The sequence below is a fragment of the Eleutherodactylus coqui genome, chromosome 4 (assembly GCF_035609145.1).
Source record: "Eleutherodactylus coqui strain aEleCoq1 chromosome 4, aEleCoq1.hap1, whole genome shotgun sequence".
In the NCBI taxonomy this organism is placed as follows: domain Eukaryota; kingdom Metazoa; phylum Chordata; class Amphibia; order Anura; family Eleutherodactylidae; genus Eleutherodactylus; species Eleutherodactylus coqui.
The window spans coordinates 88,291,991-88,306,427 of NC_089840.1; the positions used below are offsets into that span (position 1 = coordinate 88,291,991).

General features: G+C 44.3%; 1 protein-coding gene across 2 annotated transcripts in view; it reads right to left on the reverse strand.

Moving 5' to 3' along the window:
- The window catches only part of SH3KBP1 (SH3 domain containing kinase binding protein 1), a 325,546-nt gene that overhangs the window by 76,552 nt on the left and 234,557 nt on the right, over positions 1 to 14,437 (reverse strand). For both annotated transcript variants that reach the window (XM_066599837.1, XM_066599838.1), the window contains exon 7: positions 1,457 to 1,532. In XM_066599837.1, coding sequence (XP_066455934.1) covers positions 1,457 to 1,532 — 76 coding nt within the window. The remainder of the gene's footprint in view (positions 1 to 1,456; positions 1,533 to 14,437) is intronic.

Sequence of the window (14,437 nt, forward strand, 5' to 3'; positions counted from 1 at the left end):
GAGGGGGTCTAGCAGCCCATTGCTTATGCTCAGCACATAGGACACAAGCTCTATCACTCTGAAGGAAATCAAATTGTAACATCAGCTCCTTTTAAACGAAGGCGGAAGAAAATGGAAAGGAATGACATTTACGGCCAGCACTGTGAAAGCTCTAATGAAAAACGATTGCATAGTAAATGATAGTTATTTCCCACCAAGTCACTCTAAAATGTTATTTCCCCTCAATCCTGAGCTCCCTCCATGCCTGTGAATGGCTGTAAATGTGCATCTGCAGGGAATGTCTATACAGGTTGCTGTCACAGATAAGTTACTTGTTGTGGATGAGAGCCCTTCCTAAAGGCCCATTTACACGGAGCGATGATTGCTCAAAAACTACTAAAAAGCAATCGTTTGAGCGATAATCGTTGCGTCTAAATGTGCGCCCATTGTGCACTTTTCGGGCACTGCTAGCTGATAGTTAAACTCAGTCCAACCTAAAAATCGTCAGTCAGCCTTATCAGCAGTTCTCCGCAGGTAGTGCTGATAGCATTGTTTCCCGTCAGAGAACAAAGGAACTGAAAGCAGATAAGAGCCCTCAGGCTAACTGCATTCAGCTAAGGCTTCATTTGCACACTAAATTGCTCTTAAGTAACTGAGTAGCTACTTAATAGTTTATGTCGTTTGAGCGATCATCGCTCCGTGTAAATTTGTCTTAAGACTGAAAATCACAACCCTGAGGACTCCTGGCAGAATAAAGCAACTTCAATCTGATAACTGGGTATGGTTCACTTATATACTGCTATATAAGGGCTATATGGGACCGCCTTCAGCTGTCGGAAGGAGATGAAAGTGGCCAACAAAGAAGGAGCGCTCCGGGGTGACAGTGCAGGGATTCTTTAAGATGCCGTAGTTATCCTTTACTTGTTATATCACTGTTGCCACCTATTTGTGTGACTACAACGTTCACAGGGTAGAGGCAACGTGAATTGATAAAACTCTATATTGTACCGATGCATGTTAAATAGCCCAGGATAATTAAACTGTAAAGGGAAGCACCCCACGTCATACTCTATAAAAATCATCCACAGGGATATAAGTAGTGCCAAGTATTGGTGTATCCATGGAGGTGGTATAAGAGGAGTATGTATTCCCTTACTAGTAAACCCAGGCTGGGTACTTTTTGTCTATGCGGATATTGAAATGACCAGATTTTCAGACGCACACCAGCACCATGACCTTAGCTCAATAGGAAGGAAGGAAGAGGCCCCAAGCCTAGGGAGACAGGCCTGATATGCGAGCAGGAAACTTATTAGGACTACGGTCCCTAAGGGGTAACTGTATGGCATGTATATATGGGCACTGCAAAGCAGATGTAGCAGGTAAGTTGTCCGCGATGGGATGTTCTACATGGTTGGACAAGATGAAGGAAATGATTACAAACTAAAACTGCAATCATTGTGTACAGAAGAAAACTTACTTTTTGATTTGTTTTCCGACTCCATCTTCAGGGATTCTTGTGATGTCATCACTGCTGGAATTTTTTTCCCCACTGTCTACAGGTAAAGAAATAAAAGGAAATATTTGTTATTTTTGAAGTCTATTCAAGCTGAAATATCTTTACTGCACTAAGATTAACTCTTTTCAATCCACTGTCTGACGTCTAATTATAATTTAAGGCTGTACAACTCTGATGTTGGTAGACGTCCGCCGGGGTTCTCTTACTGTATATTCCCAGCCTCTCTGCTGTCGGAGCCTATCCAACATGTCACCTCCTGCAGTACTGTCTTTAGCCAGCATATAGCGCCATTGTATAATGACAGAAAAAGAGTAAGCCCCCTAGGAAAACCAGGATGCAAATTGGATTGGAAAGGGTTAAGGTCTTGATCACATCTGCATCTCTATTCAGAGCCTCCAGCGCAGATCCAGCACAAGATCCCAGATACAGTAGCACTGAGATACTTCATGTTAGAAAATGCTAGCATGCCGGAAGCCTTCCGACTAGAGATGAGCGAGCATACTCGCTAAGGCAAACTACTCGAGCAAGTAGTGCCTTATTCAAGTACCTGCCCGCTCGTCTTTAAAGATTCGGGTGCCGGAAGGGGAGCGGCGGGGGAGAGCGGGGAGGAACGGAGCGGGCAGGTACTCGAATAAGGCACTACTCGCTCGAGTAGTTTGCCTTAGCGAGTACGCTCGCTCATCTCTACTTACGACCCCCTTATAGTGAATTGGTTCCAATGGACCCTATTAGTGTCTGGTCAGATCAAGCGCTTCTATGTTTCCCATTAATCAGCTCCTATGACATAGTAAAACCAGGGAAAAGAAAGTGCAAGTGTGAACAAGGCCTAAAGGTGGGGTCGCGGTTGTGTTTGTATCCCTCTCTGCAACTGAAGTATATCGAATCACGCAAAAATATATTGATGCAAACTGAGCAGCAAACTATGAAGAAAAGTATGTTCACTTTTGAACACCATTATACATTTAGGCCCAATTTCCATAAGCCGATTTAATTATAAAATCCACGCGTGTTTTTCATGTGTGTGAGATCCGTACCTCTTGACGCCCATAGGGGTGCATAAGCATCCGCACAGCAAGTAAAAGCATGCAGATGTGATTTTTTTTCCCGGATCGTATATGCGGTAAGAAATTGCAGCATACTCCATTGTCCTGCGGAACCCGCAGGGATGGCTTCCATTGAAGTCAATGGAAGCCCTTTCCCCGGCGGCACACCCGCAGCTGTCACTGTGACTGTGCCGCAGATTCGCGGGAAAGCAGATTTAAAAACAAAAAAGAAAGCACTGCGCGTACGTCCAGCACGTCACTGGCTCATCAGGACGCATCCGCCATGCTGAAGAAAGAAGATCCGGCTGTCTCAGAGGAGATCCGCGCTGGATCCAGAGAGGTAAGAAACTGTCTTTTCCTCTCCATGGCCGCGGGCACGCACGGATACTACTGCGGGATTCAGCAGATGGAATCCATGCGTGCAGGTGGACATGACGCCTTCTTACATCCTACATGTAAAGTATACATATCCTGTAGTAGTGTTTTGCAAAAGAGAAACATTTTCAAAACAAAAACAAAAGAAACTACAATATTGGATACATTTTTATTCAGTGAGAGTCAATAAATGAGAGCTGCAGCTCTACGGCATACAGTATGTCCGGTGTATACAATGGGAGATCCTCCTGACGTAGGTGAGGGCCCAGGGAACACACTGGTGTAGGCTGGTAATCTGAGATAGACTGAGACATCAATGCGGAGGCCCAGGAGATACACTTTGTCACACATTGGTCTTGAATCAATAGACACTGACAGTTTTAGAAGGAAAATATTGGACTTTGGAGGGAAGGACGGCACATTTATTGCAATGTATTCTAGAACTATATGAAATATTCATTTTTGGCTTCAGGTAATCCATAATATGCTTCATTTACATGCAGTCTCTGAGAAAGTCCTGCAATTTATGAGGCTTATTACACCCCCAGAACAAGTAATTTGAAGGGATTCCATGTTCTCTGTTATGATGCAGACCTGGTTGTAGGAACAGGGATGCCGATGCTTGCTCTGATGAATTTTGAGCATTGGTGAGGTAAGTAGACAGCATTGTACATTGTGCAGTGGCCCGAATTGGTACTGCAGGCTGAGTTCTATTAAAGTCATTGGGACTTAACCTGCAGTACCAATCTGGGTAACTGCAATGAAAGGCAGCAGTGCCAGCAACTGAGCCCCCACAACTGTTCTATCTGATGGAAAGAAATAGAAGAACAGGAAAAATAAACACAAAGAGGACATTTAAAAAACAACATCCAGATATTGCCCTTCAACAGATTTAAACCTGTAACTTCAACACTGTAAAGCAGCAGTGCTAAGAACTGAGAGACGACACTTGTCTGTTTTATTCCAGAGGAGGATAAGAGCAACAAGAACAAAAAGTGAACATAAAAAAGCACCCTGAAGTTGCCCTTGGTTAGATTTGAACCTAGAACTCAAGCACTGCATGGCAGCGGTGCTAACATCTGAGCCACCATGCTTGTTCTTTTTTCAGAGGAGAAGCCAGAAAGCATAAAAAGTCCACGCAGATGTTGTTTTTGGACAGATTTGCACTTTAGGACCCCAGCACTGCAAGGCAACAGTGCTAATACTGTAACTGAGCCACCATGCTTGCTCTTCCTTTAGTGGAGAAGGAGAAATAGAAAGTGAAGAAGGAGAAGCATAAGAAGGAGGAGAATGAGATGGAAGAAGGGAAAAAAAGGAGGAAGAAGCATTGTGGCTCAATTGCTAATTCTGTTGCCTTGCAGCGCTATGATTTGGCTGATTATGGACAACATCTGCATGCAGTTTGTATGATCCCTTTGTGTTTATTATCCTTGTTCTTCTCCATCTTCTACTCCCATAGAGAAGGGAGAAGAAAAAGGTGGTTTGGCTCAGTTGTAAGCACTGCTGCTTTGCAATTGTGGGTTTAAATTTTTTCGAGAACAACCACTTGATAGTGTTTTTACACTGAACGATATCGTATAGTTCTGCACGATTCAGCGCTTACCTGAACTATAATCGCCCGGGGTAAAAGAGCCCTCACACAACCACTCTTTCCCTCTCACTGTGCAGACTCACTAGGTGCAGCTACTCCTGGAGCTGTTGTACCTCTGCTCACTAATTACCTGCTACTCTGTTAATCTGCACATTTTTTATTCTCTCTTCTGTTCTAAAGACCAATGTCAGTGTCGATGCAGGATAATAGACGTATATATGACTATCCATTTAAATCAGTGATCTGCAACCTGTAGCTCTCCAGATTTTGTGAGATTAAAGCCCCGCATGTCATGATAGTTTGTATCTTCAGTCCTTTAGCATCTGATCTTTGGAGGCCTATTGAGGAGCATGCGTTTTTCTATCTTTTTCATATTGCTGCTGCCAAATTCCAAAAGCTATGCATTTTTTTATTACTCAATCCACAAAGTTTGTATTTGGCGGGACGAATTGTAGTTTTTAGTGGCACCTTTTTGGAATATATATAATTTATTGATTAATTTACTAAATGAAAAAACACCTGAAATTCCTCCATTTTTCTAAGCCATGGACCATGGGTTATATATATATTAACATTATTCTATGGGTCGGTACGATTCAGCCATTAAAATTTATATAATTTAGTTTTAGTACTTTTGGTAAACAAAAACATGTTTTATGAAAAAAATAAGAACTTTTGCGCGGCTACATTCCAAACACATAACTCTTTTATCTTTATGTCAATATTGGTATATGATGGCTTGTTTTTGTAGAGAGGTTTTCTGGCACCATTCAGTTAGAATGCCGCAAGTGGGTCATAACAGTATGTCCACCTGTGGGAAGGAACTACTGGCCTGCGGAACTTGTGGAGTCGCATGTTGCAAAGCAAGGAAATGAATACTTAGATGAAACCATAAGATGGTTAAAGGGGTTTGTGGTTTTATGTATATTGTAAAAGTGTGTAGGAAACGACTATATGCAAGTTACTAATATATATTTTTTTAAGTTCAGCAAAGAGGTTTTACTTTGTTTAGCCAGAACAGCACTCAGTACCGTGTATCACTCGCCTTATACTCTTGTCTGCTGTGATATGGACGGGGACACGGTTACAGAACTTCAGTACTTGTCAATTTGGTTCTGGTTGCAAAAGTGTGGTTGTAGGTCAAAAGCACAAGTGTTTTACGAATCCCCATAATATCCAAACTGTGCTGAGCCATAATACAGCAGCATCAGCTGTCTATAGGCCCTAATATACCCTTTATAGGTATTGGTGTATCTTGACGCCACCAGAAGCTAGGGGTTTGACAGGAACGCCCTTCTCACACCCCCAGCTCCTGATAGGGTCAAGGGACGAAGGTCCTAGCAGTACAGTGTGCATAGATTTCTGGCAGTGGTGCTGGCTTACGCTAAGGGGTTACTATTGTTCTTAGGCTTACATTATTAGGTGTTAATGCAAGGCTAAGAGGAATAGTAACCTTGAGCCTATACCAAAGCCCCTCTGCCAGAAATCAATGCAGACGCTGCAGTGTCTGTGCTCTGTCCCGCATGCCATAAAAGCCATGCCTCCTAGGCAGCCGACGCCTCGCCCCCTGTCCCGGCCCCCGCCGCACGGATCCGTCCCAGGCGCCGGCTGTCAGCTCTGTTCCGCGGCAGTGGTGGTCCCTCACAGCCAAGCAGAGTTATTTTGCTCGTCCCTCCCTACTCCCGACGTACCGCTGCGCTTGTAAAGTGCAGGGATGCATCTCAGCACGCGTAGCTTTGCGCTGTACTGCTGCTGTGGATGGACGTCCTCTGTCACTTTCTGGAAGGCTATCGCTGTGTCCTCCCTGCAGCCGAGCGGTATGTTGAAGATACTACTGCGGCATGGAGGGAGCGGCTTCAGCGGCTCCATATGCAAAGCTGCTTCAAGGCACTCTGCGCTCCCTCATGGCGATCTCGCTGTGCGCTTCCACACACAGTGGGGTGCCGCCTTCTGCCACGCCGGAGGGGAAGGGGCTTTCAACTGCAGGCCGGGCTGGATTGCAGATAAAACAACCTTCTTACTGGGCTCCAAGGACCTGTAGACAACCCAGTTCTCCAGCCAATCAGCATCAGGGGGAATCAACCCCCTGTCAAAGTTGATTCCACCAGAATTTCCTGGTGGCGTCAAGATACACTAATACCCCTTTTATATAGCAGATTTTTCTATCTAATTCAGTATAAATCCAACAGAGAAAAAACTGTAATATGTTGTAGCAAATGTCAAATTATGGAGGCATTTTCCTCTAGAACAGACGAAGTGCCCAAACTGCAACCCAAAACCCACTTCTTTATTATGTGCCAAAATGGCAATCAAACCTGAATTCTGAGGTCGAGCGTGATATCGGGCCATAAAACTCTCTCTAAAAAAGCCTCACATCACTTTGGTGAGGTTGCGATCCTCTGGAGGGCCTGAAAGCCACGTTGGAGGATCGGTCAGTGTTTCCCATTTCTCGAGTGCACATCGCATGCCGTTCCAAGTGAACGCCCAAAGATAGGACGTGCCATGATTTCTTCCAGCACCGTGATGCGGGAAAAAGATCGCTCATGTATATGACCTTATTCAAAAGAATGGGGTTCATATTCATGCGAGATTCGTGCATCTCACAATGCACATATCTCGTGCGATTTTCACAGCTGTGAGAAAGAGGCCTAAGTCAGCTTGAGGCATGCTGTCACATGCAGAGTGGCCTTAGTAGTAATAGTGTCTCCTATATGGGCCCCAGTAGTAATAGTAACCTCCGCAGTGGCCTCAGTAGTAATACTATTACCGGTACTACTGGGGCTGTTATAACAGAAGTAATAGTGACCACCAGAGTAGCCCCAGTAGTAATAGCGCCCCCCTGAAACTGATATACTTACCTCCTCCGCTGCTTGGCGCTGCTGCGGGCGGAAGTGCGTGCACCCATACTCCTTTTCCCTTCTCATGCGGTACCAAGGAGGAGAGGTCAGAGGATGAGGATACCAGGTGTACACACTGCCGTCAGTTTGTGCACACGTTGCACTGCCACTGAGTGAATACCAGCTGAGTGAACCGCAGCACCCCAGCTGGTAATCACTTTCATGGTGACCCGATATCCCAAAAGTAGAACAAATGGCTAAAGAGAATGAACGACTGCCGTTTGTGTGCATTTATACGGAGCGATGCTTGTTCACTTGCTTATTTTTCACGGTTACTGAAGCGCACACATACCTGCAAAGTTTATTGGCTAGTCATTGATGTCAGGTTGCAGGCACAGTAGATGCAAACCAACGCCAGGCAATGGCCGGCCACACTTCCGGCAAATGGCTGTACTTGGAGTGCTCATTAACTGCTGGGGCATAGAATGAATGTACCATAAGAAGCCTGTTATTTGTATATTCACATCTGTGCACCCACTCAAGTACTGTGTATATTGGAAGGCCTGATTGAGTTTCATTATTCGGCCTGCTTACCAAGATAAACACAGCTGACAGTTCTTCTGACAGCGAGACGAGATTAGCTTTCAGAATATCAGCCAGACCAAGCAGTGCACTGACTTCTTCCAATGAGGCTCTGTAAGTCTCCCAAGACAGGTTTGTTAAAATATGAAATATTCAAATTCAATCCACATATCGGAGCGCTAGACGGATGCACAAAAGACATCAGCGCGAACAATAATCCTGCCAATAGTGATTAACTAAAGCAGCGTCACTTTTCTTTTTTGACTCTGGAGGTCTATAATCATTGGTGACCGATATAATTATCCTTCATTCATCCTAAACCAGACATGTTGGTGCAATGGCGCTGCCAACTGGAATGCCATTTCTTGCCTCGAAGTTAACTCTTTCCGCGTCGACTTGGCCTGGAACTTTCACGGTTATTACATTCTCGGAACGAGTGAATGAGCGTTTTCATACTGGCACAGGGAGGGAATTCACGCTGAGAGATGAATTGTGGTTTCGGAGACGCGTCCAGCAGCCTTGCAGGAAGGATGTTGGCCGTGTTCTCTCCAGGTTTATCATTCTCAAAGTAGAATTAGTCCTTTCTTTGTTTTCATTAATGATATGGAGATTCATGAATGTTTCATGAGCGACGAGTAGCGGTGACTGATTAGTTCACAATTTGGACCATTACCAGCAGATTCATCAGGCTGCTTCTAAGCCATTTATTAGCTTTTCATAGAAATGCAGGAAAATTAGGATGGTTAATATGACAAATACTGCTGTGTAGCCTGCAGTCCTGTTGAATTGGCGGCGGTCCTTATGCCTGAAGGTTAGCAGACTGAAATGACAGACAGTTGCCATAGAAATAACATGTATTCTCCAAAAGACCGTGAATACAATGTATATTGTTTATTGGAAATGTCTTTGTTTAGCAGCTTCAATGTTGCAGTCATACAAATACAAAGCTGCAGAGAGTGAACATTGGCCACTGTTGACCTGAATCATGGAGATTACAATATCTTGCAGTCTGTCTATCGACTGTACAAAACAGAGTAATGTAAAGCTGCCTATCTATACTTATAGATTTGCATGGGGATGCCTCTACAATTGTGGTATTAACCCTACAGTCCCGCATAGGCACTCGCATCGGAATACTCCATAAGGGAGCACGGTTAAGCCCCATTTACATGCAATGATTATCGCCCAAAATTTGTTCAAGTTATGGCTTTTGAGTGATAATGGTTGCGTGTAAATGCTTCCATCTTTCACTCTTCGGCGATAATTTTTAGGTGAGCATAAAATCCATTGTTCAACCGGAGAGAGCTAGCAGGGACCGCATGCTGTGTTCTCCACAGAAGCAGCTGATTACATTTTATTCAGCTGACAGCCCATGAGAAGACAATGAGTCCATGTCCAGACCACATGCTGGGATTTGCAAACAGCTGCTGGAAGCTCATTTACATGTAAATGAAGCTGATAAAGTACAAAATGATCACTAGATCTGTCAATCTTAACCTATTTTCAATTCTGCATCAAAATTTACACGGAGGCTGTGGATTTTGCTGCAGTATTTACCTCGTCCTGCAATACGTATTGAAGAAGCAATCCTCTCATGTGAAAGCACCTTTGTGAATTCACCGTGAAAAGCTCTTCTGGCAGAGAGTTCCATAGTCTCTTACAGTAAAGAATCCCCTATGATGTTGGTGTAAAAACCTTCTTTCCTCAAGTAGTAAAGCATGCCCTCTTGTTGTAGCTATGACTTAGGGCTCATGTCCACGAATGTGTTTTCATCGCATTTTACGCACATGGTGAATGGATTCAAGTAAATGGACTTTCACTGATCCATTCACATGAGCATGTAGATACTGCATCTGTATACGCACGAGTAATAGATCGCACAATGCTCTATTTCTCGGTGTACCACGCAGCGTGAGCCCTATTCTTTTCTATGGCCAGCATATGCAATGCTGTCCATATGCAATACATTGCGTATGGGCAGTGATTCATACATAACCCCGCTATGAAACAGAGCGGGGAATTTAAAAAAAAAGCGCCAAAGTCACACTGTGCATGACTGCATGCATGAGATATGCAGTCATGCGCAGTACACTCGCTGTCCATTCGCGGTTTCTGCCGGCAGAGCCAGCATCACACAGACTGGTAAAAACGCTGTAGCCAACACGCAGCGTTTTACCCACATGCCCGTGGACATGAGCCATAAGAGTGCTGGTTTGCACCAGAAACACGTCAGCAGATTCAATATATTTCTGATGTAATGTGGTCTTTTTCATAATAGAAAGTATTTTTAATATTTTGAAATAAAATCTATTTTTTAATTTCTGTTTTTCTACCACTCATTGCGTTGGATCTCTCTCTCATCAGCTGATTATCAAAGGGTAATAACAAACATTATAACAAGTGGACTTGTTCCGTATAGATGAAGCCTGGGCCTCAGAATAATCTCCTTCGTGGGCCAAAGGAATTACACCAAAAATAAGATACTGTGGAAACGTAGTGCAGCGGAGGACGCCGTGTGACAGGCGCTCAGCAGACGGGGGACGGTCTGTCTTCACCTACTGACATTAGAATTGTGAAAGCAGCCCGAGGCTATGCTAAATGCTGGAACGCCGATCGGTACAAGAAGATAGTCTAATGTGTTTACTTACACAATGAATAAACGTGTTATGTAAATGAGATCTCCATAATAATATAGATTATTATTGTACATTAATACGCTTTAGTTAAGGACCGTAATCAGCCGCACCAATGCTCTGGATGCCTGACACCGCACGAGATTCAGAAGAAGAGGTCTTGCCTCTATTAGAACTTTCCGATAGTACAGAATTTATATTAGGTTTGGCAGTTAATTCACTCATCCCAAGGTCCTTATAGAATGGGAGAGCAGGGATAACACGGGCACACTAGATGCTTCAGTAACCCTGTATCCTGCATGCTAATATTGTTGTGCTGATGTTACCAGGGTGGCAGTGCCAGTGTGGTTCACTTTTGAGATGCAGAGGAACCTGCCAGGCTGAATTGTATGTGGCACCATTAATAGGTTGTAAGCCTGCATGGTGCACTACACAAATCAGTGGGACTTGTCAGCCCTTGTATGCCTCATCTATGTGCAAGTACACTACTCCCCCCAATACATGGCAGGTGTGCCAGTGGTTGTTCATCAGTATATTGTACCTGTGCAATGCTCCTCCATACAGCCATGTGCCCGTCTACATACTGTGGGGTCCATCCAGCCCTTGGATTTTGTAGCAGTATATCAGTAAGCATGGTCGCTGGTAATGGCTTTTTTTTAATAGATATGTCTTCTTTCTGTGACTGGCTTGTAATATTACCAGTAAAGATAGTGAACCAGGTAAAATCCAAAGATCTCCACTCTCATGATACACGAAGATGTGTACTCGACCAATGTTTGCAGTATTTTTTAATGCATTTTTTAAAATAAACCCTAAAGCCCGACGTTAGCTGTAAGACAACAGGCAAATAAGACAGAAAAACAAAAACTTCACAAAGTGCATTTTTTTCTGCCTGACATTTTTCCTGACTTTTGGATTGTATTCTGAATCAGCGCCATTCTTTCCTTCAAAACGCGGCCTGCTCTAGTGACAATGTCTACATGACCCCCATCCCTAACAACCGCTCGTCTAAAAAACATGAAAAGCATTTTTTTTTTCTTACAAGACCCCCTTTAAAAATGCCACAAGGAAGCATATGTAACTGAAGTCTCAGGGTGGTTTCACACAACGTTTTTCGGAAAAAATTCATTTTTGCGCCTTTTCTCTTGGGAATTTTTACACGTGGTTTTTTCTGCTAAAAAAAACCCTGCTGCGGCCAGTTATTACCTTCAAGCCAACATGAAATGCACTACAAACAGTGTTCTTTGTGGCATGGTGTTTTTTCCAAGATGCAGTTTGCTTAAGGCCGGTCTCACACAACTGGATTTGAATTGCGGAATATGCAATCACCACCTGCACGGACGATCCGCAGCACTCCGCACCATGTGAAAGAATAGAACATTGCATTTTCCGTTAGCAGAAATAAAATCGCAGCCTGCTCTACCTTTCAGCAGGATCCACACAGACGACTTCTATTGAAGTCAATGGAAGATGTCTGATCCGTGGCCTATCCACAATTGACATTGTGAATAGGGCGCGGGTACCCACGTCATCACCTAGCGACAGCACGGTAAAAACAAAGATTTAAGAAAAAAAAATCTGGCCTCTCTCACATAGGCGTTTGCAGAAACGCAGCGTTTTCCAACACTGCGTTTACTGCGGTTTCAGTAGTGCTGTCATGCATTTTTGACAACACTTTGGCTGCATTTTCAGTACAGCTGAAAACACTGCCAAGGATGCTGAAAAAAAAAATACTCGCTTAGCTGGCATTCTCCGGGTCTCTGCCACTGCTCTCCGGAGCTCCCAGCACTTGTCATCTCCGACAGAGGAACTTTTCCTCATGACGGGGATTGAAATCTCTGCCTCCAGCAAGAGATTGCTCTGATTAGCTGAGCCGGCTGAGTGTCAGCAGGCTTAGCCAATCACAGCCAGTGCTGGATGCACCAATCACAGCCATTCATTGGTACATTGAGCGCCGGCTCTGATTGGCGGAGCCAGCGCTCCTGAACCAATCAGAGCAATCTCGCTGGGAGGCGGGGATTTCAATCTCAGTCACTACCTTCACCCTCCCGATCAATATGACCATGCTGATTGCTGTGTCTCTTATGGTGAAAATCCACTTATAGAGTATGTTTTAATATACCACAGAGGCATATCAGTAGATCACATCATGAAGTCTTGAAGCTTGCGCTTCATTCCAAAACTATCAAGCACTCAATCCTATTTCGCACCACACAGAAATTAATATAATTAATTATCTGAAACTAGAATCTACAAAACTACCATTGACTTGAAGAGATTATAAATGAAAGCTGTAAGTGGTGCTGTATGTGAGTGAGGACCCCAAGGAGCAATACAGCCCCTTCTATCTGGTTGCTGGTGGCCTACAATAATGGACTACATTGAAGCTACATTACTCTACCAAGAATAATTGGACATCTTTGAGATGAACTGGAATGTCAGGTCAAGAAACATGAACAGCGTTCGTCTTCTTTGAGAAAACTTGCCAGATGTTTGCAGGGTGAATTAAGGGAAATTGCATCTAAAGTGCATCAGACATACCACAAGGAGTATCCAATGTGCTAAAGAAAGCTCTCCTAAGTATTGGCATATGTTCATAAATACTACTTTTGGTTCTTGCTCTGGTGTCCAACTACTTTCGTTAGGATAGAGTATCTTCTTGCACATATCTATGCCTTGAGAGAGATGATTATATAAACCACTCTAGAGAAATGTCTACTGTGTATAACATTATCAACAGATGGAGACACAATGTATTATGTATTCCGGTGTGGAACCACTGTGTCGTTCCTCCGAGCAGGGAAACCACCCAGCAGGAATGACAGCCAACCCAGGGACTGGATGCTCACTCCTCGGCACGAAGCTTGGTACGAGGCAGAGACTGGAACTGAGCTAGCCCATAGCTGGTGAGGGGTAGTAAAGCCCCGCCTAACAGAGCAGAGTGATCGTCCCGACAAGGACGGCTGGAACCTGGGCGCTGTATAGCCCTGTCAAGGCCCTAACCGGAACAGGATGTACCAAGCAGAAGCAGGAACTGAAGATGTGAGGTGGAACAGATCAGGATAAAACACAAGTAGCTTACAGCTACAGCAGACTTGAGATCAGTAATCACAGAGATACTGCAGGAGCAGAAGCCACGAGCCATCATAGACCAACAACAACAACCCAGAAGCACTGAATAGCAGATCTGGGGAAGCTATATAGTGGAGCAGTTGGCAAGCAGCCTCCAGTTGAGTGGAGTAGTGAGGAACTGTTAACTCCAGAGATGCTGGAGCAAAATAAATACAAACTCAGATAACAGACAGGGCAGAGCAGCAGACCTGTCTGCTATACCTAATACCCCATTTAGATACGATTCTCACTCAAAAGACATCTTTTGAGTGATAGTCATTGTGTGCATATACACAGCAAGTTGATTGCTCAAAATTCGCTCAAACGGCAGTTTGAGTGACAGTTTTGAGCGCTCAATTTGCATAAGTGTGTAAATAAAGGCTCATGCTGTATGCAGAAGATAAGCGGGACCGCTGTCTTCTGCATACAGCTGTTGGCTTCTAAAAGCACGCAGCTGGTATACAGCTCAGTGCTCCAGGCGGGCCCGCTTGTCTTCTTTATACAGCTGATGTGTTCTCGGAGCGCACAGCTGGTATACAGCTGAGCGCTCCGAGCAGGGTATGCAGAACACAGCTGGAGCTTGTCCTCTTCATACTCCTGCTGTGTTCTCCATGCAGGATACCAGCTGTAACAATAGTATCAGTGGTATCCCGCTGAGAACTCAGCACGCGGCACTGATAAGGATCATCGTTCTCCTTCAGCTTGCTGGAAGAGAACGATGAACGAGCCATTAACGAAAACTGCACTATGTCCGTGCAGTTGGACCCAAC